This window comes from Balaenoptera ricei, chromosome 12, assembly GCF_028023285.1.
Source record: "Balaenoptera ricei isolate mBalRic1 chromosome 12, mBalRic1.hap2, whole genome shotgun sequence".
In the NCBI taxonomy this organism is placed as follows: Eukaryota; Metazoa; Chordata; class Mammalia; order Artiodactyla; family Balaenopteridae; genus Balaenoptera; species Balaenoptera ricei.
The window spans coordinates 79,624,763-79,648,983 of record NC_082650.1 but is presented as its reverse complement, the minus strand read 5'-3'; the positions used below and the strand labels follow the sequence as shown (position 1 = coordinate 79,648,983).

The 24,221-nt window shown below is 39.2% G+C and overlaps 1 protein-coding gene across 1 annotated transcript in view; it reads right to left on the bottom strand.

Annotated features, from left to right (window-relative positions):
* Positions 1 to 6,250: 6,250 nt before the first annotated feature.
* The window catches only part of ELOVL4 (ELOVL fatty acid elongase 4), a 31,609-nt gene continuing 13,638 nt past the window's right edge, over positions 6,251 to 24,221 (bottom strand). Inside the window, exons 2-6 of the mRNA XM_059942092.1 lie at positions 15,579 to 15,766; positions 14,008 to 14,088; positions 10,955 to 11,126; positions 9,766 to 9,893; positions 6,251 to 7,449 (exon numbers count right to left, since the gene is read on the bottom strand). Of these exons, the coding sequence (XP_059798075.1) occupies positions 7,174 to 7,449; positions 9,766 to 9,893; positions 10,955 to 11,126; positions 14,008 to 14,088; positions 15,579 to 15,766 (845 nt within the window). The 3' untranslated portion in view covers positions 6,251 to 7,173. The remainder of the gene's footprint in view (positions 7,450 to 9,765; positions 9,894 to 10,954; positions 11,127 to 14,007; positions 14,089 to 15,578; positions 15,767 to 24,221) is intronic.

Genomic DNA, 24,221 nt, shown 5'->3' with positions numbered 1-24,221 from the left:
CTCCTAGTTACTTTCCCACAATGTATCAGCCCTAGAAGCCCAGACTCCCTTTCCTTTGTCTAGTCACTTCTCCACAATTTATTTCCTTTTGTTAAAATGGTATATAACCCCCAAGTATAACCACTTCTTTGGGTTTTTCACTTCTTCACCTATGCATGTAAAATTTAAAATATTAACAACAAAAGCTATAAACCTTTTCTCCTGTTAATCTGTCTTTTATCAGTTTAATTCGCAGGTCTCAGCCACCAACCTAAGAGGGTAGAGGAAAAGTTTTCCTCTTTACAATACACAGCCTACAGAAAATAGCCACTACAGAAGCTTTCAAGGACATATCACCAATGTGTATTTACCAATGTATTTCTCAAATACAGTGAGAGAGTTATCAAGTGGGCTGCACATGATAAATAATCTCCAGCATTCCTAACACCCTTAGCCTTTGGATTCTCTCCTCCATTATTGCAATGAATTTCTAACATATGTCTCACTTTGATGTAGGCCATCAGTGATTCCAGGTTTTCCTGATTCCAGGTTAAACAGTTGACAAATCATTAAAGCTACTCCTCACTGTTGAGCTATGTCCTCAAATTAAGAATTTCTGGTAATTGAAACCATAGTAATAATTCAGCCCCTAAAAATTTTTTTAAAAATAATTTCAGTCCAACCCAAAGATATGTTTCTTTCTGCTTGCTTTGCAATCATAGAATCAATTCTTACATATTCCTGCAGGGGAAAATTAGCCAAATCCTATAATTCTAAGCTATCTCTTCCCAGGATAGGTTCTGTATTTTTCCCCCTGGGGCATGCTGTGATCTAGTTCTCCTTATAGATCGGATGACACTGAAAGATCAGAAAGCAGACACAAGGAAGATCAGCATTGCTTTGGAAGGTAACTACCTTGGTTGAAGTCCTTACAGGATCTCAAGCAGCAAAGGACTAATATCTGACAAGGAAGAAAGTGCTGCTTTTCTTGGCTAGAAATATTCAATGCGATTTCGAGATTCAGGTTCTCAGATTCATCCAAACCCATCCATATGTCCCCATTCCAATTCTTTGGGTCCCACTCTTTCCCAGTTAGTACCACAACTTTCACTTATTGCGGCTGTGAACTTCAGTGGTAATTCTGCAACCCACTTTGGATCTCATTTTAAGACGTTTCAGATCTGTCGCTGCAAGATATGAGAGGGCCTCTCAGGGCAGCCAAGAATGAGCTAATTTCCTTTCTGTAAAGCTCTGCAGGACAATCAGAAGCAGCCATTTCACTCTTTATATTCCTCATTTCTATCATAATATCTCAATGCTGCAGCCACTCCGTCTGCCAAAGACTTTGCTTTCAATAGTTACTTCGTCCTAGGTGACCGTAGGTGAAAAAGTCAGCTATTTGCTTCATGGAAAACAGTATCTCGTTTCCCGCTGGTCATGAAGTTGTCACTGCCTATAAACTCAACTAGGTCAGATAACCAATTCCATATTCTTACCTTAGGCAGTCCATTTCCTGATTACATTTTGGTGCTGAATACTTAATTAGGTAAGGTTCACTGCATGAAACAGATACCACTCAAGGTATTTCAAGCAGAAAGAGCTTTAATTCAAAGGATTAGAAGCTTACATGATTACTGGTCTCTGACTTCAAATTCATATGACCACATCTGCCATGATTGCTATCACCATTACCACTTCCTGCCTTCACACAATTGGTGCCAAGATAGTAGAACACGTAGTTCAGCTGTTGCCAACACTTATTTATCTCTGTAAGGGGTCTATTTATATGATTGCATTATTACAGAAGGATGGCACCCACCTCCAAATTCTGCCTTCCAAAAATTTCATGAGTGCCTCACATTGACAAAACCTATATTCGTGAGTCTGAGAGATGTAATTTTTAGTCCTCCAGACTGTAACACCAGGAGAGGAAAAGAGGAAGAACATTTCAAAGGGTTAGGAATGGATTCATAGAGCCAGTAAACATCTAGCACACTAACCTAAAGATGCGGCTGGATTTCTGAAGTAGTTAATATGTAGGGAAGACTCTAGGATGTAAACTCCAAATCTCACCTCTAAGTTAGAAATTTGTTCCCCCACGTCATCTGGCTGCACTTTTGCCTCACAAGCTACCATACTCTTTTTTTCTGGCAAAAAAGACCAGATACCACTTTTACAAGGGTTGGCAGTAATAATTCAAGCCCATTGAAAACACGTAAATGTTGTTGAATAAATATAGCTTTGATGTGACCATGTAACATTTTTATTAAATTTTCACTATGAGAACTGAACTCAGAAAATATTTGAAATCCAACTGTATGTGTACAGTTGATAAACCCTCTCTCCCCATATGTGTGTGTGTGTGTGTGTGTGTGTGTGTGTGTGTATAACCTGCTTAGAAAAATTTTAAAGTTGTATTTGATTCCCAGATTTATTAGTGAAATCAGAACACAAGTCATATTCAAAGGCGAGGTGTGGATGTCACTTACATAATACTGTGCAAGACTCATAAGCAACCCACCCTCTCATTACCAAATAGCTTGGTAATCATTATTCTTGAAAGACTGGTTCTTAGGATAGCTTTCTCACAGGGAGGAGAAACTCAGTTTAAACTTGATGCATCAGGGAAGACAAAGAAGGAATCTCAACTGGATGCTTTCCTTTCTCCTCGTGGCAAATTCAAAGAAAAAAAACTTAAACTGAGGAAAGGAACCACCTAACCGGCTTCTCTAAAATTGCAGAAAAGGGATTCAGGGATACGTGGAGACTGCCAGAGGATACGGAACACTCCTGTGGGCTGACAGATACTCTTTGCAGCCCACAGTCTTGTATTTAAAGTGGGATATCCAATAATTTCAAGACACTATCTTTTTAGAGATGGCTGTATTATTTAAAACTTCCAAGAGTTTTTAGTCTTACAGTGGCTTTTAACTGGGACATATTCTTTGTGCAGATGTTCAATTACAACATGACCTTCTGAAAGCGGCATTAGATTATTTTAATTAGGTAGAGAGATACCAAGTGATTTGTTTCAGCATGCATTTATTCTTAAAGGAGATAATTGCTTTAACGTCACTTTCACTGGGAAAACCTTACCTATGAGAATGGGGAAAATAAAAAAATTCTAGTTGAATTTTCAATTTAAGACCAGGCATAAAGGTGGGGAGGAAAATGTGTTCACATGTGGACATGTAAACATGTCCTTATGTGGTAAAATGAAAAAGACAGAAAAACGGAGACCTAAGTTCTGGGCTTTTTTTTTTTTAACAGGTAGAAAAATGTTTAATTTCTCAAAGGATACAGCAAAACTTAGACCTATAAGTCTAAAAGAACACCAAGAGATAATTCAGATCATCCCTTGCCCACCTAAAATTCCTGGTAATTAATCACCATTTAAACACAGCTATTACCATCTCTTAATATGTCACAGTGCTCTTTTAGTGATATATTCCAAAACCTCAGTCTTCATCTGGTATTTGTTCTGTATATCAATTATAACCTTTAATTCAGACCTCTGAGTCCCCTTCAGGAATGTAGATTTATGTTACATCCTCCTATTTTAAAAACTTAAAAAAAAAAAAAAAAAGCTGTGCCTTTCAATTCATGGCCGTGCCTTCCCTCTGTCATTTATATCAGGAACACCGACTTGAAAAATACTTGTGTGACTTGTAGCGTTTTGAGACAAGAGAAATGTTCCTACATCTCTCCCTTTTCACAATGATTCTTCTGGTTCAGCGGTCCTCTGTCTAAAACACCTAAGATTAAGGATGGATTCTAAAATACACTGTTAAGGACTTGCTTTCCAAGGTTACCTGTCAAAATTGCTTGCATGCGGAGTCGCAGGTGACCAATCTCACTACGCAGGTTTTGCGTTTACTGCTCAGACGCTGGGCGCCCATGCAGCTAGCTAGCTCAGCATCTCGGTGCCCCTCAGCTCTGTGACCCTATTTACCATCCAGCAGGATCCCAAGTCTGGGTCACCGAGTACTGTACGGAGCATGCCACTTACGTCCTGTACATCTGTAGTCATCTTTTTCTCAGTAAGGACAGTGCTACAGGTAGGGCTGGCTGAGATTAAGGCTATAACAAGGAAAGAGCCGAGAGACTGCGAACAGCTCAGTGTGCCGTCACATTCTTAGGAAGGTGGGATTCAAAAGCGATGCCCCAACGGTCAATATATAATGCCTGAATTATATTATGAAATGGATACAGCAGCAGAAATCACCTCCATCTCTAGGTTCTCTTTCTTATTGACAGGGTACCCCTATATGGAGCAAGCCTGTAAATTAAAATATTCCTGATAAATAACAAAGCATTGCTAGATTCCATGTTCTGAAATGTGAATATAATAATCCATATGGAAAAAATTTTGAATGCCTCAGAGTCTGTGTGGAAAGAGAGAAGAAGAGAATGACTAAATTAATAATGCTAAAACTGAAACTAGTCACCAGGCAACATCCACCAGCAGAACGGAGCCAAGAGTAACACAGAAAAGGGAAAAAGGCAGAGCCACAGTTGTCGATTCTATTGGAAAACGCACTGCTAACATGCCTCAGCTATTTCTAGTCAATGCGAATATTTCGTAAGTTCCCTATTTTCTACAATAAGAAAACGTTTCTTTAGTTAGTGACAAAGTTTTACCAAAAAGAGGATGCAATCCTCCTTCACTGATTTTTACTTATGAGGCATGCATATTTAGCGGGGTGATAGAGAAATTATGAAGGCTACCAGAAAAGGCTACATTTATCACATCTTAAAATCATCTTTGGTAAAGAAACTTGAAGTATAGTAAGGATCGAAGGGTTTAAATATCAGAACAGGAGGGCTCCCCAACTTAGTTTTGGAACAAAAAAAAAGCACAGCATTAAAAATGTTAACATGTACACACTGCTATATTTAAAATGGACAACCAACAAAGACCTACTGTACAGCACAGGGAACTCTGCTCAATATTATGTAACAACCTAAATGGGAAAAGAATTTGAAAAAGAATAGATACACGTATATGTATCATTGAATCACTGTGTTGTACACCTGAAACTAACACATTGTTAATCAACTCTACTCCGATATAAAATAAAAAGTTTAAAAAGAAAAAAGCTTACATTTGAAGTGACAAATGTAAAGAATTCAGAAGAAAATGATATGTTTTATGTCTGGATCAAAAAGTTCTTCCAAAGACAACTAAGTTTTAAAGTAAAAATATGCTACCATAAAAAAATAAGCTTTTTACCAGAAATTGTTGATACCCAAGTTCTAGTTTCATTTCTTTTCTTCATTAGAAACTGGCAGCAGGGAAGAATTTAGAATACTAACAACTGAATCAAATAAATATCTAGCAGGTAATTTACATTATAATAAACTGATTAACCAAAAAAAAAAAAAAATCATTTTTCCCACAGCAGTAGTATATTTATTGTGCTGAAATCAGGTAGCAGGGAATGAATAGCTCTGGGGAACCAGTACAGAATGTTCACAAAGATTTACAAATCTCTAGTCATTACACACTGAGCAGCAAAAGCAAAAGTGTTGAGTCCTCTTAGACCAAACTATTATATGCGTTGCAAATTTTCTGTAATTCTCATGTCTGCATGCCTTGGGGGAAAGAAGTGTGTAATTTTAATGCACAATAAATATTTTCTAGCTTACAAGATATTCTGAAATACTCTGCACAAACAGCATTACATCCTGCACATGCAGTTTTGACATGTTAAAGATACTTATACTTAAAAATATTCATGCCTTTTTTTTTTTTTTTTTTTGGTCACATTTTCTCTAATGATCCCTGTGCAATACCCACCAGCAATTTAACCTATGTAATAAGACACAGTGCAAGTTCTTTCCTAGTGAATTTCCAGTTGTTTTTTTATATTACATGAAACACTTCATTTGTAAATAGCAAATTTAATTTTCTGATTCTGGCTACTCTCCCTTTTGTGTTCATTTTATGTCTTAGCAATTAACACTTTGTAACAATCAAGCACTGAATTTAATGATCTTTAGCACCAAGGAGTCAAGAATATTGCACCAAAATGGGTTTACACTTCATATCTAGTTACAAATAAGATCTTGCAACTTTGTCACAAGAAAAATATCACTCCAAAATTAAACACTTTAAAAGAGAAGGATAGTTTCACAGAAAAGCTTGCTGGACACTACTTGTAAAAAAAAAACACAAAACAGTGTTAGTGAATTTGAAAGTTAATATTAAAATCTACGTTAGAGGACTCCTTGATTTTTTAATTAAAATTTATTTAATTTTACATGTTCTTTCCAACAGAAGAGGTAGGTATATTTCCACATATGAAAAATCAGTAACAGCCACAAATCAAAACAAGGAAAGCCTGATAAAAATCAACATACCCTCTTCTAACAGCACATAAATATAAGTACTTTATGATGTTACTAATAGAGACATGAGTTGTTTCATGTTCCAGACAATAATCTTAATTTTTATAATATATATCTGGTAGTAACAGGAGTATTGAAAGGCTGCCTTTTCATCACAAAAATTGTTTCCCACAGTGATTTGTGCTGCAGGTCACGGTGACCTTTGACTCGCCGGGCAGGAGTTTACTGTAATTCTTATTTTCACCAACACCATCAACATCAAGCCTCTAAGAGTCTACAGAGATCATCAGATTTTAAAAATTTAATTCCAACCAAAAGGGTATCTTCAGACTAGAGGTGGAGAGATTTGACCACTCCAGTCAGCAAAATGAATTCAAATGTGCACGTTTTAAAGTATCTGCATTTCCAGTTTGGGACCAGAAGATGGAAGGTAACTGATTTTCATCAGTAGGTAAGGAGCAATTCAGCCAAAAAAAAAAAAAAAATGCATAAAGACCATGTTTTTGTGATTATCAGTCTGAAGAATGAAGAGACATGAAAACTCTCATACAATGTACACACGAATATGAACAGGGGGGAGGGGCCTCCAAAGTCACGTGATGATTGCTTTGGTCTGACAACATCAAGGCTAATAAAAAAAAAAGTGTTTGAAATAAAAACTTCATAAATAAAACATCCGGGTGTTGTATTTAACACTTTACTCAATCTAAAGGTTACTAATACATAGAGCGCGTTTGTCTTTTTCTCCCCATCCCCAAACCCTCATTTACTTCTGGTTTCCCTGAAATCTTTTATGAAGAGAGAGCTTCCTCGCTGTCGACACCAGGTGAGGCCCGGTTCACTTTACTCTCCTTTTGCTTTTCCATTTTTCTGCTTTTTTCCATTGTCTACCACTGGGTGGCTTTCTGATTTGTTCACACCGTTTGCTGAAACACCGTTGGCAGCTGTTTTTCCAGTTCTTGCCTTCTCAGGCTCTTGGTACGTCCGAACGTAGAAGTTGAGGAAGAGGCATATGAAGCTGACCGCGTAGGCAATGAGAGCCCAGTGCATCCATTTGGGGAAGGGGCAATCGGTGTAAAGGGACAGCGCTGTGTGCCCAATGGTCACGTGGAACTGAACCTGAAAAACAAAACAGCGCGGGTACATTCACCGTGGGCAGCAAGCAGCTCGTCGCGACCTCAGCGTCTCCCGTGCAGCTAAGACAGGCCCACGCTGTCGCCCCACGGTCCAACCAAGGCTTAAGAGTTCTCTGGTTCCCCCTCGCTCAGGCTGCTGCTCAAAGGACATGTCCTCAGCTAGGGCTTCCTGCTAAGACCCAGGCACCTCCACCCAGAGGGTACCTCCATCCCTTTAACCGAAGGGTTTTGTTTTGTGTGGGTTTTTTTTGTTTCGTAGGAATTATGTCTTTTCCATCTGCTGACTTCTGGACTGTCCACCTCTCCACTCGTGTACAACCGAGGGCGGGGCTCTGCATTGGTCTCCATGATTCCCGAGCCCTTGGCCTGGTGTCTGGGCTCAAGGAATTATTTTTTGGATAGTGTTGAATAATTTTACCTAATGAGAGGGAATATCAATGGCCTAAGAGAGTAAAGTAATGGTGCTATCGGCTCTTCAACTTTTGTTTTCCTCCCATATTTTAGACTGATTTCTTTCCACAAAGTTGTCAGCAAGCCGGTACATACACTTCTAAAAATGAGCTTAACAAAATGGTTCATTACTTGTTTCTTACAGAATAGCAGACAGGTAAATATGCATTTGAAGGGACACAAGCCTTTAAAGACTAAGATTTTTTGGTAAAATTTTGTAGATATTTGAGAATAAGTGTAAAAAGAGTGAATGGTTCTCAACATAAGAATTATGAATTCCATGGTACTAACAAGGGTCAGCTTTTTACAAGATTAACATACACGATTAACTGTTGTGAGAACTTCTCGATTGGAAATACACTACCCTTCACGAAATTAACATCCTGTTTGGAAAGGGCAATTGTGGTTTCTCTTTAAAGGACAGCATTATCGATATTAATTACTATATTAAATATTAGTTTTAAAATTTATCCCATGTAAGTCCCAAATTTCTATCAGACTGAAAAACTTTAAGAGTTTTCCATGGCAAAATCCAGACTTTAAGAACTTTTGATTTCACAATGGTTTTTAGGACGTGCATCACGGAAGAAGGGTGAGTGTGAGGGGTGGCATCGCTAAAGGACAGTCAGGTGCGGCTCCAGCAAAGCAGAGATGGAGAGTTCACATGAGTTTTGTCACCTCCTCATTTTCTTGGGACCATCTACTAATTACTGAGAGAAACGAATTACACAAGCTATATAAACGGCTTACACAAAAACTGGAGGAAGGTTCCTGCAGCATTTTACTTACAGATGAATCCTGCACACCCAGCATTTCCCAAAGGTTGTGCTTCCTGTTTGGTTAGCCTTTTGTTTAGGAACTTAAAGCAGAGATGAATAATGTTTCCAAATGTGATTCCACTGATAAAACTGTGTACACGCTATGATTAAGGCAAATTATAATAAATTCCAAGGCTTAAGGATAGCTACCAGGTTGGTTTTGGATTTCCAGTTTGGTTACTGGGCTAGTGCTTAGCTTGGAAGGTTGCACTGACGCACCCAGATGCTACAAGAAGTCCTACTGGGGGTAGGTGCTGAGAACTGCCTGCTCTGAAGACTAGCATTTGAGAATACCGAGCTCTGCTCTCTAAGGACTGTGTGTCGGGGAATTAAGAGTTCTCTGGTCCTTGGTCCCTTCCTTTTTTTGAATTTAATTTAATTAATTTTTAATTTTTTGGCCGTGCCACGAGGCATGCAGGATCTTAGTTCCCCAACCAGGGATGGAACTCACGTCCCCTGTAGTGGAAGCACGGAGCCTTAACTGCTGGACCGCCAGGGAAGTCCCCCTTCGCCCCTTCCTTTACCCCACCCTTTCCTTGGCTCTGTGCCTTTCCTACAACTTCCATATTCTAAACGTATGGGATCTGTTCACAAGGATGGAAAAATGGAATAGACAACAGAAAATTTATGTAAGGGCAAGATGAAGAGAGGCAGTAGTAACATTTCAAGTTGAAAAAAAAAAAAGCCTAAGAAAGAAGTTAGATTATTTTTCTAATCATAAATGAGTCTGTGTACTTTGTGGTGTGCTTAGGTCTTTACTCATCCATTTCACAGATATGTTTAAAGGATATTTCTCTTAGACAAGAGCTGAGTCTGGTCTTTTAAGGACATTTAAAAAACGAGTGGCCATGACCACTAGGTCTATGAACAGGTAGCTCAGAACCAAACAGTCTCAACTCCTATAGCTGGAGCACAGAGAAAGTCGACTTGGTAACAGAAAATTGCCGAAAATGACTCAGCACTTTACAATTAATTAGATTCAAACATTCTCAGAGTTTCACCAGAAAAAACTTTAGAAGCATTTAACTCACCAGCTGCAGCATGGTCAGGTATTGTTTCCACCAAAGATACTTCTGAATCCATGGGCCAAAGGCAGTTAACCCGTAGTATGAGTACATAATCACATGGATGAAGGAATTCAGCTGGGCTCCGAAAAATGCTTTAGAAAAACAGAGGTATTTACAAGATACAGAAACCTGTATTAGGTGATAAACGATTTGGACATAAAATAAATGAATCTACATTATTTTCCAACATTTAATCTTGAGTACAGATGAGGAATAAAAGTTGTAAAATAGTTCTAATGGAAAAGCCTTCTCTTCAGATCATGCCAAGTATTTTTAAAGTTTAGACTCAGGCTTTTACCATATAAATAAAAAGGGGTATCCTTTAAATGCAAAGGACTTTCAAAGTGGCAAGTTTTCAAATGAGGGTATTCCAGTGGCTTAAGTAGGCCCCAATACAGAACTATTGCCAGTATTACTTTGCACTCTATGACTCTTGGGGAAAAAAAGTCATGGTACATATAATTGTTTAAGCAGATTTGTAAATGTTTCATTATTGCCTTTACATGTGCTGATATACACAGCTACAACAAAATAGTACTTATTTCTCAGTTTTCTAAATAGTTTTCAATGGAAGGTAGCAAGGTGAACTGTACTATTATATATACTGACTTGTACCCTGGGTCCCCATCAGAGGAATGGTCTGTTTACAGCTCAGTGATGTGAATCATCTCCAATGTACAGGCATCTGAAAAGCTGGGGGCAGATCTTGGCCAAACTGTGAATTCAGATTCTCTTCAACACTGAGAAGGCTACACACAATTCCCTTTGAGTAAGAACCAACAGGTGCATTTGGGCCTATCTGAGAGCAGGAGTGGGCTTTGGGCTTGGACAGGAGACAAAGCCTTCAGACTGAGAAGCTGCATCTTGGTATCCTCTGGATCAGAACCACGAGAACTGCTCCCTATCAGAATATAACTTGCTATGTTTGGGTTTCGTTTATGCTTATCTCTGGGGCAAATCTTTAGGTGTGAAAGTCGTCACAGATAAAAAGCGAAAGCTCTACTTTCTTCAAGTTTCTTTAAAGTGAAATTAACACAGAAATAATTAACCATGAAAGTAAATTAAATTATAGACCAAGTCAAATTCTCACTACTTTCCATCTTACATATTTACATAATTTACTACCTGGGGATACGTCCCTGAAAATGCTTACCCTGTCCCCCTGCGACCCACTTAATTCCAATCCACCACAATGTAAACATTGTACAGTGATGATATACGTGAAGGAAGGAGACTTGGTTGTTCTTCTTCCTCAGGATAAAAAACACTGTGTCCAAATACTCAATGCCTTTAGAAATAAAGTACCACCACAGAGCGGCAGCTATCTGTAGAAAGAAAGGGAAAAAAGCATTTTACTAACACCAGAATGACACTATCACATGGTTTTCTACACATTCTAAGTCCTCAACAATCTTCACTGCACAAAATGTAGGCGGCATAGAATCATTTCTGTCTAAGTGGGTGTGAAACCTAGGCATCTATTCACAGGGAAAATAATGGGAAAGAAAGAGTCCAAATCTATATCTACACGGTGCCAACAATTCAGAGAAAATTTTCAGTCTGTTCCATAGCTGGATGTCACCGGTACCCAACTGCTGAATGCAGAGCTGTAAACACTTGCACATTGCTATGATTTTCAACATGGCAGAGAAACTGAGGTATTTACTTTGTAAAGGTATTTCACTTGTTCATGCCTAGCCTATATCATACCTCAGAGATTCTTGAAAGTGTGCTTGGGTATCAACCGGGCTCTGTGAGTGTCTGTCTCTCTCTCTCACTTTAACATATGCAACAAAATACTTAATCACAGTAGTTTTTATTAGGCAGTAAAATCTTTAAAATGATAAATTGCAACAAACAAACACACACAACAAATATTTCTTAGGTCATAAATATAATCCTGCTTACATAAATAAGTCTTTTCTTTTCCTGGGCTCTAATTAAGACACCAGATGGTGCAGAAAGATTACATTACATGCTGAGATTAAAGATCCAAGGACCCAGTGAGAGGTGACCTCTGTATATATGTTTCAAAATATTTTCCAAGAATCCTACTAAAATAGTAACCTAAATTCATCTTTTTTATGCCAAGTATTTTCTATGACATGTGTCCTATGCACAAATACCAAAGGCAGCGGTACATAACTGAAATCTGTTCATACGCCTCTGTGTGTCAGGGGTTTGGCAGATTCACTCACAGCCAGGCTTAGGCGTTTCGGAGCTGATAGAGGATAGAGACCTTCCTCATTTTATACCTGCACCTGTTGGATGCCATGGGTTTTTGTTTGTCTGGGTTTGGCTTTTTGCTTTTGAAAAACAAAATTACAATTTTAAAGTGTAGGCAAGGAAGAAAGAGAAAGGCCAAAGAAAAATAGTATTGTATCTACAAACTGAGAATTATTTACTGAATTTGCTTGAGTGATACTATTGTTGAAAATGATAAAGTTGTTTGAAAATAGGCTTGAAATAGGGAATTTCTCACAGCAACACTATATTTAATATTCACTATTATGTTAGTACTTTAAAGTATAACATTTTGGTGCAGCAAACTTTATCTAGAAGGGAAGAGATAATGTCTTGTTTCTCCCCCCATCTGGGCCTCTAAATTAGCCACAACTCATGAATAGTAATAAATAATCCTTCTCTTTAGTTTGTAAACTGAATAGCTACATCAAAGTGAAGAGATCCTTCTTAGCTACATAACAATGGATACAAAAATGAGTCTTTGGGTAAAACACTTATTCTGCCACATCTCATATTAGAGAGGAGGAGAGAGCCAGGAAATTTTCAAATGCAATCTGCTGCCACTCTGGTCCTTTCTCCTACTTGATTTCAGTTCTCACAATAGCTCAATTTTTAAAGAACTGACCGTTTACGCATGCCAGGATGGTAGGCTCACAATGACCAGAGTGGTATTTTTAAAACTTTATCCCCAAAATGTTAGCATGTTGTTTCGTCCAAGGGGTTTACCTAAGTTCACTCCTCACAGCAAGCAAGTCCAGCGCTTTTCCCTTTCCCTTCCCCGACCTGAGCAAGACCAGAGTCAGCGCTCCACCCAGGGGGACGGTTCTCTAGCAAGGTTACCGTAGCCAAGAAATCTATATAAAGGGGCTCCTCTCATTCTCTCTCAGTCGCATCACGGGTCTTAAGTTCTTGTTAACCATTTGTTTACATGACTAGTGTCTGCCTCTTTGCTAGAATGTCAGCTCCACAAAGGCAGGGATCCTGTCTGCCTTTCCACCTGGGTCCCCAGGGCCCCTCACACTATCTGCATACAGCAGATGTTCAATACACATTTGCTGAATGAATAAAACCAACATGACAACCAAAAGGGGTGATTTTTCTTTCATCGGCACGTTATATCTCCTAATAGGGAAATGAAGACAGAGACATAAAATGATAACTACATTAAAGCAATTTGGTGTTGGGTCTTGATGAATACTGCTACTTATATTGTCCAACCCCAATGCTAAAGAGCTACTTTTTTCCAAGGGCAGCTACTACAAATTATATTTACATATATTACATGTAACATAAAACACACACATACATATAACATATGTTATATATGCTATATAAATGTTTCATGTATATGTAATGTTCAATATGAACCATAGTACACAAGAGGAGTTCAATAAATAGTTATCGAAACAAGATAATTTACTGTTTCTTCGACTTGAGTAAAATGGTAATTTTACTGATGTAGGTGACTGCAAAGTAAAATATGATAACATTATATCACTAGTCTACTTTTCTGCAAATGTGATAAAAACTGAGTTTATACCTATACAAGTTGTGCTATGCTTAATTTACTAAACATTACATAGCTTATAAGACGTTCGTTCTCCTCAGACTTTCTTAACAAATGAATTCAACTTTCTTTAAGAGTTTCTATTCTTGACCCAAAAAACAAAAGTCTAAAATATCATCTTTATACTAAACATAGAACTTCTTTTTTTATTTTTTTGAGTACTGCATTTTAGTAATCCCACACACCTTCACTCTCACATCACCAAATGAGAGAAGATACTGGAGGGATGAAAACAGATTTTCAATTATGTACTTTTAAAAAAAAAAAACATAGCTTTATTGACTCAAAACAATCCAGTACACTTTTACGACTATACTGAAGAATGTTTTTCACAGACTAGGGACTACAATATTAAACCAACTTCTACTGATTAACAGTGTTTTTAAGGTACTTACCCTGACTTCGTGAACGTTATCCGAATAATCCACACTCTGGCAAATATAGCTATATCCTGCATTATATGATCCCATGAGTAACTGGAAAAAGGGAATAATATTTGGAGTAAAGTTTTAGTAGACACAGCATTTATAAGCACTACCTACAATATGCAAACTTCCAAAATATTTTTAGAAGCAATACTGTCTTAAAATTTTTCAATGCATTAAGCATTTAATATGTTGGAATTTCTAAAATTTACTATCTGTCAATTTATTTTAAAATTGAAATCTAAATTTAAAATGACGTGACATTTGGACTGAGACAGAGACTATCTTCCTCATAATATTAAGAAAAACTGTGATTCACCATGCAGCAAGAGTTGCATGGATTTCTACTCTTGAACCAGAGTGGGTTGCATCTAACAAGTTGGGTCAAGTATCCAAATAAGTTAAAGTTTTTTATGAAGTTGAGCTTCTGTAGGTTAAGTTGTCAATTAAAGAAAGGTTTTTAAAAGGAGATACTGGGGCTTCCCTGGTGGCACAGTGGTTGAGAGTCTGCCTGCCAATGCAGGGGACACAGGTTCGAGCCCTGGTCTGGGAAGATCCCACAACACGCAGCAACTGGGCCCGTGAGCCACAATTACTGAGCCTGCGCGTCTGGAGCCTGTGCTCCGCAGCAAGAGAGGCCGCGATAGTGAGAGGCCCGCGCACCGCGATCAAGAGTGGCCCCTGCTTGCCGCAACTAGAGAAAAGCCCTCGCACAGAAACGAAGACCCAACACAGCCAAAAATAAACAAATCAATAAAATTTTAAAAATAAAAAAAATAAAAAAGGAGATACTATTCTTTTTCCTAGCATCACCAGTCCAGTGCTCTGGGTTCACACAGAACGTTAATGAAGAGGCTCTTGGAAAACAAATTCCTTTTGCTCTTACAACCTAAGAAACGGCTGTGCCGATCTAGCCTTTAGGGTTTCCTTTCAAAACGCCACGGAGGATTTGCTGCTGCCCAGAAAGGTGGACAGTGGCTAATAGCAACAGCTGTGTAACAGTTAACTCACTTCACGTCCAACCTAAAATACAATGACACCATGTAACAGGCTTTAAACTTGAGATCGGTATTTCACATCTGCATATTTTCATCAGCTACCAAACCTGAAACTGCTGAGTAAGAATTATAAACATACAGCTACAACTATTTACTGAGTGCTTAATGTGTTCCAAACACTATGTAAAAATTATCTCACTTACCTCTGATACCCTAGAAGTTAGGTATTATGCCCATCTTACAGATGGGGAAAATGAATCTCAAAAAAGTTAAATAACTTCCAGTGTCAGAAAAGCTAGTAAGGGTTATTTTAGAATCCAGTCTGTCTGCTTCAAAATCCCACTTTAAACAACTGTCTTAAACTTTATATATGTTTCATATTTTTGTTATCCAAAAATGAAAACTGTCAATAACATAAAATTTACCCTTAGAGTAGCTAACATTTATCTTAGGGCACAACATTACAATGATAGTTTTACACATTCTCATTTTTTAATTTGCAATAGACCTGGGGAATTATAAAGTGAACTTTAGTAAACCTACCTCTCTGAAGATAAAAAGGTTGAGCAAAACCATCCCGAAATTATACATAATGAGCGCTAAACGCATCTGGAAAGGTTCTCGGTCCTTCATCCATTTTGGACCCAGCCACACGAACAGGAGGTAAAGGGTACTTATACAAAGCGTAGGCAATGGGGACTGCATCAGAGGCCAATTTTCCACACGTTTATCTACAAAGAGAACATAAAATTCCTTATACAATAAATGTTCTATAAAATGAACTTATTAGGAAGCATAATGTTTCAATTTAGTTTTCCTAATTTGACCAAATACAGATTCTTAGAGGCCCAACAAAAATACATGACGTACGGGGCTTCCCTGGTGGCGCAGTGGTTGAGAATCTGCCTGCCAATGCAGGGGACACGGGTTCGAGCCCTGGTCTGGGAAGATCCCACATGCCGCAGAGCGGCTGGGCCCGTGAGCCACGACTACTGAGCCTGCGCATCTGGAGCCTGTGCTCCGCAATGGGAGAGGCCGCGATAGTGAGAGGCCCGCGCACCGCGATGAAGAGTGGCCCCCGCTTGCCACAACTAGACAGAGCCCTCGTGCAGAAACAAAGACCCAACACAGCCATAAATAAATAAATAAATAAATTTAAAAAAAAAAAAAAAAAAAAAAAATACATGACGTAAAAACCAAAGAAACGAGACCAATTCCTGGGAGTACCTTTTGAAAATGAAGTTTCATTACATAAGGCACACATTATATGTTTTACAGAGAACCTCGAGAACAGAAAGAAGAAACAAAGCTCATTGAAAATACAGAAGAGGCTTGGGATGAAAAGTTAATCAAAGGTTTCATAGACAGAAAATAAATACTTTAGGGAGAAACCTGACTTTCATATTAAACATCTGAAATTTATTAGCACAGTTTGGAAGCTGCTCCATCCTATGCCGAAGGCAGGAAAAACTTAGTAAACTGAAGAGGTCTGGAGCATGGAAGCCGTTCCCCGGAATATTTCTGGATACTGAAGACAAGAGTACAGTTATATGTGTATTAAGTTGAGGATTAAGTTAGAGATCATTACATTCCTGTAACTTATTTAAACAGCAACCACATATTCAAGACATTTTTGTTTTTCCTTGAGAACATGAGTCTACCTTTTTTCCCATGAATATAACCAACTTAAGTACTTTTCTCTAAAGCTATAAATCATTTACCTTACATATGTGTGTGTGTGTATATATATATAAAATGTAACATGTTATTTCATTTTAAATGAATCAACTGTTTTTAAATTCAAATATGCAACCCTACATCAAATTTATAATAGAATTTTGCCACAAATAAAACATTTCTAAGAGAAAAATGATGATGAAATATGAGGTTGACAAAAATTTACATTACAAAAAGACAATGAATTTTTATATTTCTAAAAGCTAAACAGCATTTTAAAGGTTGTGAATCTAATGTCTAGTTTATTCTTGGTAATGCAAAACATTTCTAAGAGAAGCATGATGATAAAATATGAGGTTGACAAAAATTTACATTACAAAAGGACACTGAAGTTAATTTTTATATTTCTAAAAGCTAAACAGCATTTTAAAGGTTGTGAATCTAATGTCTAGCTTATTCTTGGTAATGCAAGACATTTCTATGTTCTATTTTGAGGAAAATAATATATTTTTTTAAAAGTAAAAAAAAAAATTTATCTTTCAGCCATCTCCTAAAACCTAGCCTAAATGGATTTAACTTAATTGCTCATTACAATGTCCCCTTATTTAAACTGTCAGTTTTACTAAAACTATATATGCAAAATAGCTCTGGATAAGTTAACTGTCTTTCAAAATACTTTACCTAAAAATAAATTAGTCTGTTTCTATATGCTGCCAACAGAAAATAAGATACATGACATGAAACACAAATACAAAAATACTTAATCACATAGCTTCCAAAGTTGGGGCGTGACACAATAACCATGGTTTCTATAAAATAAGAGTTGTTAGAAGGGTGGGATAGTGACTTGAAAAAAAACACATACGAAAACAACAACAACAACAACAAAAAACCCAGAAAAACTGATTTTACTTTATTGCTTACAGAGGAGGCCTACTCTCTATCTATTCATGGAAATTATGGTTCTGTCATTCAAATCAAAACATATTCCAGAATTAAAAATAAACTAAAGTACTTAAAAGACAGGAGAGAGAGTAATCCTCTTACAAGGAGGGAGTGACTTAAAAGATGGGGGGCTGATTTTTGTTGAAGGCACTGTGCCACTATGGTCTTACCAGTGGTTGTTCCCTTTTCTTTACTGTTGTCGTATTATTCTTCTGTGACCGTATCTTTCTATGCCAAAAGCCAACCTGAAACATGGGGTATTCCTCGACTTAGATCTTTATTTTTCTATATTATAGGGAAAAAAAACACACGAATACAAACCCCCTAAATCCTAAAGCTTGGCTCTACTTCAGGTCACTAGGGAAGGAGCTGCCGGGGTGCTCCACCCCCATCCACAAACTAGACAGAGGGCAGATGCTGCTTTTCCCATGGATACAAAGAGCAAAAGGACTCTGTTATGAGAGAATCTATGTAACAAAGACAGGAAGATAAATTCACCTGTAAGGAGACTCTAATTTCTGACATCACGGATTATGTCTTACTCTTATACACACAGAATTCCTCTTGACTTCAAAGGCAGTTCTGAGCAGCAAGCAGGAAAAAACTAGGGAAATGGGGCCAAACTTTCCCCTAAATCAAGAATAAATAAATAAGCTCCTTCTTTCAGATGCACAGTATGAGTAACTCACTCAACAGAGGTATTTAAAGAGACAGGAGTAAGAAGCTGCAGGTCTGATAAGATGAAACACTGAGAGAGGCCAAGAGAAGGGTAAAGAGGTGGAGGGGAGCAGATAAGGAGTAGCAGACGTATCCAAGAAGGTACAGGAGGCTCCATCAGTAAATAGTCGGGCTGAGTTTCAATGCCAGCTCTGTAGCTGTGGGTAGGCCCTTAAGGGCATAATCGGTCCTCATCTCCTGATGGAGAGATGAAGGGGAACTAGATTAGTGCTTCTCCAACTTTAATGAGGAGAAGAATTACCTGGGGGCACAGTTACAATGCAGGTTCTGACTCAGCAGCTCAGGGTACAGCTCATTTTTAAGAAGATTCTGCATTTTCTAGGAAGTTCCAACTGAGTCTACGCCAAGAGCATCATGGACCGTCCTTGAGTATCAGAAAACTAGGGGATCCCTTGGGATTTTTTTTTTAAACTTTTGAAAATTGTTACTTTTTAAAATAACATTTAGGAGGAAGAATGGAATTGAAGGTAAGGAAAACTGGATTAAGAAAATAGGCAGTTTCCGCTGGCCAGGGGACCCACTTCTCACAGCCAGAGTCCCTGCACGTGTGTTCCCTTACAGGGCATCACACAGTCCTGTAAACTTCCTTAAACTGCCATCTCCCTCAAGGCCGGGGCTGGGTACCTCACTCTTGTATTACCAGGCCTGTTGAGGCGCCTGAACATTTATTTGATGAATAAATGAGGAGTAGATCATTTTTTTTCATATTAGTCCTTTATTGTCTATCCCTTCAGTGAAACCCAACAGTATAGTTACTGATAGTCGAGGTTTCTTCAGAGTCCAGCAACCCTTCCCCACAGCTCTTCCCAATCCTCCTCCACGTCGGCTCACGGCTTTAACCTTAGGTCAGTCAACAGCACCTCACCCCAGTACTGAGTGAATGTGTGCTCCATGGGGCTCAATGTCTTTACCACATTGCTTCCTCCAGGGAAAAAACACAACACCCAACAATGCAAGTCACGCCTTCACTTGACAACCACTTAACAGAGCCCTACGCCCAGCCTATAAAAGGCGACATTTCACACCATATCCATCTCAGATTAGCCCTCCAGTTTACAAGGGTCAGAGAGCTCTCAAAAATTCCACCCCCAATGATTATCACAGAAGTTGTAACCATTGTCAGCAACGTAAATCACAGTACAATAGCAACTTCCACTCTGTGATAACATTTGCATGAAATTTCTCCACGTCTTTGCAGTTATCTGTGTCTTTCTGAATTTGTGTGCATTAATATTTCTATCTGACAAGATAGCCTACACTTCTTTTACATGTTCCCTTTTCCACGAAAAAGAAGGACTGAGTAGGTCACAATACTATCAAACAATGATATGAAAATTCACCATTACTAAACAGTCCCCCAAGTCTTGAACCAAAAACAAGTGATGGCAGATTAGAACAGTAAAGAAAAACCACGAGTACTGAAGCTTTACCTATTTTATGTTAATAATGAACTATTTTATATAAAATAATGAATTGCCCAGCTTTTCATTAACACAAATGTTTAAATGACATTTTTTATATGTTGCCTTTCTTCTAAGAAAGCTGTGCGCACTTGCTTACCTTTTTCTTTTGGCTTTTTTCCAGTTTTATTGAGAAACAACTGACATACATCATCACTGTATAAGCTTAAGGTGTGTAGCATGATGGTTTGATTTACATAGACTGTGACATGATGACCACAATAGGTTCAGCTAACATCCATCTTCTCATATAGAGAAAATAAAAAGAAAAGAAAGAAGAAAAAAAGGAAAACATTTTTCCTCCTTGTGATGAGAACTCCTGGATTTACTCTAACAACTTTCCTATATACCACGCGGTGGTGTTAGCTACAGTCCTCACGTTGTACACCAAATCCCTAGTGCTTATCTCATAACCAGAAGTCTATACCTTTTGACCACCTTCCTCCAATGCCCCGTCCCATCACCTTCCACCTCTGGTAACCATACGTCTGACCTCTCCTCCTGAGTTTGGTGTTTATTTTTTTTAACAACCTTTTGAAGGTAAATTAAATCCTCTATTCATTTGAGTTACACTGAATCCAAATGTAGATTACACATATTAGAGTAAAAGAAGATATATTTCTGGTACACTGTCAATACCCTACTCCTACACAGTTATGGGTGGGATTCCATACCATGAATTTATTAGGAAAAAAAAAAAGAAAAATTCTGTTGAAACCCTATCCCTCCTGCCACCACTGAAGTCAAATTCTGTCATCAAGGAATACCAAGATTCAAATGGGTTTCACGTAACACTCTTGGGAATTCTCCCTTTGAAAAGCTCTTCTTTTTGGTGGGGGTGTGGGGGAATGAATATGGTAGAAATATAAATTGGACTCCAGTCGATTTGTTTGCTAAATTGTCTTCCTTCTATATTTTATATTATTAATATGTTTATTAACAGGTCTATGCCTTTATATCTTGATGATTTTGCTCTTATTTTTGAGCCTATTTATTAACAATTTTAAGCCTTTCATGTTGCATGGAAGCCTTGATCTAAATTAGATGTGTAGAATTTTAGATTTAGAAATGATCCCTTTATCTCAAAAATGAGATTCAGAGAGGCCAAGAGACTCCTGTGGCCCAACAGCTCTTCCAGGGCCACTCAGTCACCACACCCACTCATTTTAAGGGAGAAATGCTCCCATCAATTTCTTCCTAAATTATAGGTTTAAAGAAAATTTTCAAATAGAATTGTGACTATCCATCATGTTCCTTCAGGAGAAAGAAAACAAGAGGGACCTACAAGAGTCCCCTTAGCAGAAAGAAGGACAAGAAAGAAACAAACCAAGGCTCACGCTTTCACAGGTGGTGCATCTGGCAGACCTGGTCGGGGGATCGTGATGCTTTGGAAGACATGACACTAAATGCTGGGGAAGGACCGAGGATGTCTAGCCTGGAAAAAAGGAGGCCTCATCAAATACTAAAGAGATATCAGATTTATGCTCTATTGCCAGAGAACCAGTGAGAAGAGCTTTAGGGAAATAAATTACACCTAAATTCAGAACATTTCTAACCATGAGGTCTCTTTTTCTGTAAGTAGAAAAGCTGTCTCCCTTGGTAATGAGTTCCCTCTCTGAGTTTTAATGCTAAGTAAACCTAAAGCTAAATATTATAGCAAGTCAAGTTTAGGAGCAAGAAACTTTATTTCAATAATAAGAATTCCTAAGACACATTACCTTAACCTTCCAGACCCTTAAGAGTTAACTTCTTTCTCAGGAAATAGCTTCCATTTAGAACATTTTGACTGTTTCATAAAGCTCATGCCGAGTGGGACTGATTTATTTACAAACATTAGTCTGGTCAGCAATCACACAATTTTATCCATGTTAAAAGGCCATGGAATGGTTACACAACTGTATGTGTTTGTCAGAACTCACAAACTGATCCACGGAAAGAGTTCATTTTATCATGCATAAATTATACCTTTATTTTAAAAATGGGAGGAAAAATGGTCCATCTGAAGTGGGGCTTCCCTTGAACACCGTCCACCAATAGTCTTTTATTCTTTACCTGATTTATATCTTAAAATCACCCAGCATGGTATATAGAACAGCTTTTCAAGTCAGACCCTCCATCCCTTTTGAGCTAAGTGATTTGCAACAGGTTATGTGGTCCCTGACCTCTCAGAATTCCTCAGCTATTAGAGGAGACAGACATGAAAAATCAATTGCTTTGCAGGACGATGACAGCAATGTCAGAGGCCAGTCTGAGAACAGTGGCGGGACAGGAGAGAGGCGACGAGGGCAACTTCCAGAGCTGACATCTGAACTGTTCCTTGAAGGAAAGAGGAGGGACTTGCCAAGCAGACAGGGAGGGCAGAAGGCTTTCTTGCAGAGAGAACCATATGTATAAAGAGCCCCAAATCAAGAGATAAAGCACTCATTTTGTAAACTAAGCAGGCCTGAGGTAGAGCATATATACAAGGAAAGATGGCAGGAAATGACTGGAGATTTACAGGTCAGATCAGACCTGGGAGAGTCTCACAAACTATGCTGAAGACGCTGGAACTTATCCTGTAGATAATGGGGAGATGCTTCATTGGTTAGAAACAGGAGACCACATTCGGCTTTTAGCAGATCATGACGGAGGCAGTGGGAGATGGACTGAAGGGGAAAGGCAGGGAAACCAGCTGGATCAGTGGTTCTCAGGTATCTGTCTGTTGCTAGGCTGCCCACAGAAGGATCATCTGCTTGTTAAAAATATAGATTCCTAGGCTTCACCCCAGTGTCTACTGAATCAACATCTCTGTGGGGGGGGTGCCCAGCACTACGACCTCAGAGTTCCCCTGGTGACGCTGATGGGAAGCCAGCCTTGGAGACCACTATAATGCAAGAAATGAGGGAAACCTGGATTCGGGGGCTGCACTGGTCATGGAAAAGATAGGCAGATATGAAAGTCACAGGGGCACAATCTACAGATGTCGTGGTTGACATGGACGTGAGAGGTGAGAGTGAAAGAAAAGTTCAGGATTACCCCCAGATTTCTGACTTGCCTGGTGGCACAGATGGTAAAGTCATGGATCCAGGACAGAGCATAAAGGAAGAGGAGCAGATCTGGAAGGAGATGATAAGGTGCATTTTTAAAAAATTAATTAATTTATTTATTTTGGGCTGCACTGGGTCTTCGTTGCTGCGCGAGGGCTTCTCTCTAGTTGCGGCGAGCAGGGGCTACCCTTCGTTGCGGTGCACAGACTTCTCATTTCTCACTGCAGTGGCTTCTCTTGTTGTGCAGCACGGGCTCTAGGCGTGTGGGCTTCAGTAGTTGTGGCACGCGGGCTCAGTAGTTGTGGCTCGCGGGCTCTAGAGCGCAGGCTCAGTAGTTGCGGCGCGTGGGTTAGTTGCTCCGCGGCATGTGGCATCTTCCCGGACCAGGGCTCCAACCCGTGTCCCCTGAATTGGCAGGCGGATTCTTAACCACTGCGCCACCAGGGAAGTCCGATCGGGTGCATTTTTAAGCAGCTTGTGTTTGAAGCACTCATGGGACACCTAGGTGGGGGTATCCAGTAGGCTCTGGAGCTGCAGGTGACTGCCGGGCCTGCAGACGCACAGGGGAGTCACCGGCAATGAGAACCCCAGCAGAAGTTCAGGTCACAAGGGAAAGAGCATAGAACGAGAGAATAAAAGGAACAAAGATTGAACCCTGGGGGACACTTAAGGGAAGAGTGGGATCCGTGGCTGCGAAGCAACCAGAAAGGAAGGAAAAGAGAAAATGATGTTGTGAGGACCAAGAAAGGACGGTGTTTTGAAATCCATGGGGTGGGCGACAGACTCTACGGACGGAGAGTCAACTGTTCTCTCCTCTTCTTTTTAATGAGGAAATAATAACCATCTCGCAGGGTGGATGGGCGATGGTTAAACGGGAGAGTTCCCAGCACACGTGGACACCGCAAAGCCCTTCCTTCCGCTGCACCCCGTTCCCTCTGCACCCTCCACGCAGGTGTGTCCTACGTCAGGGATCATCTGAGCCCCTCCCGCTAAGAGTCAAGCCCTTCGATGTCTTCCAGGCCTTTTCTTCCTGACCTAGAGGAGTTCCCTAGGTTCTGGATATGGGCATTCAAGTCAGACCAGCAGGCTGACAACCCCAGCTTCCTCATTTAGCAGCTGCATAAGCCCCAGCAAGTCACCTAGTCTCGCTGGCCTTTCGGGTGATGACAGGGCCGTCGGGAGGAATCAGACTCTGCATGTAGAGTGTCTGATGCAGAATAACGGCTCAATACGTGTCAGCACTGTCATTGCTACCGACGATAATCAAACCACTGAATCCTCCTCCAGCCCAAGAGAAGAGTTAAACCAAATTAAAGAAAAATTACCATCAGTAATTCGTC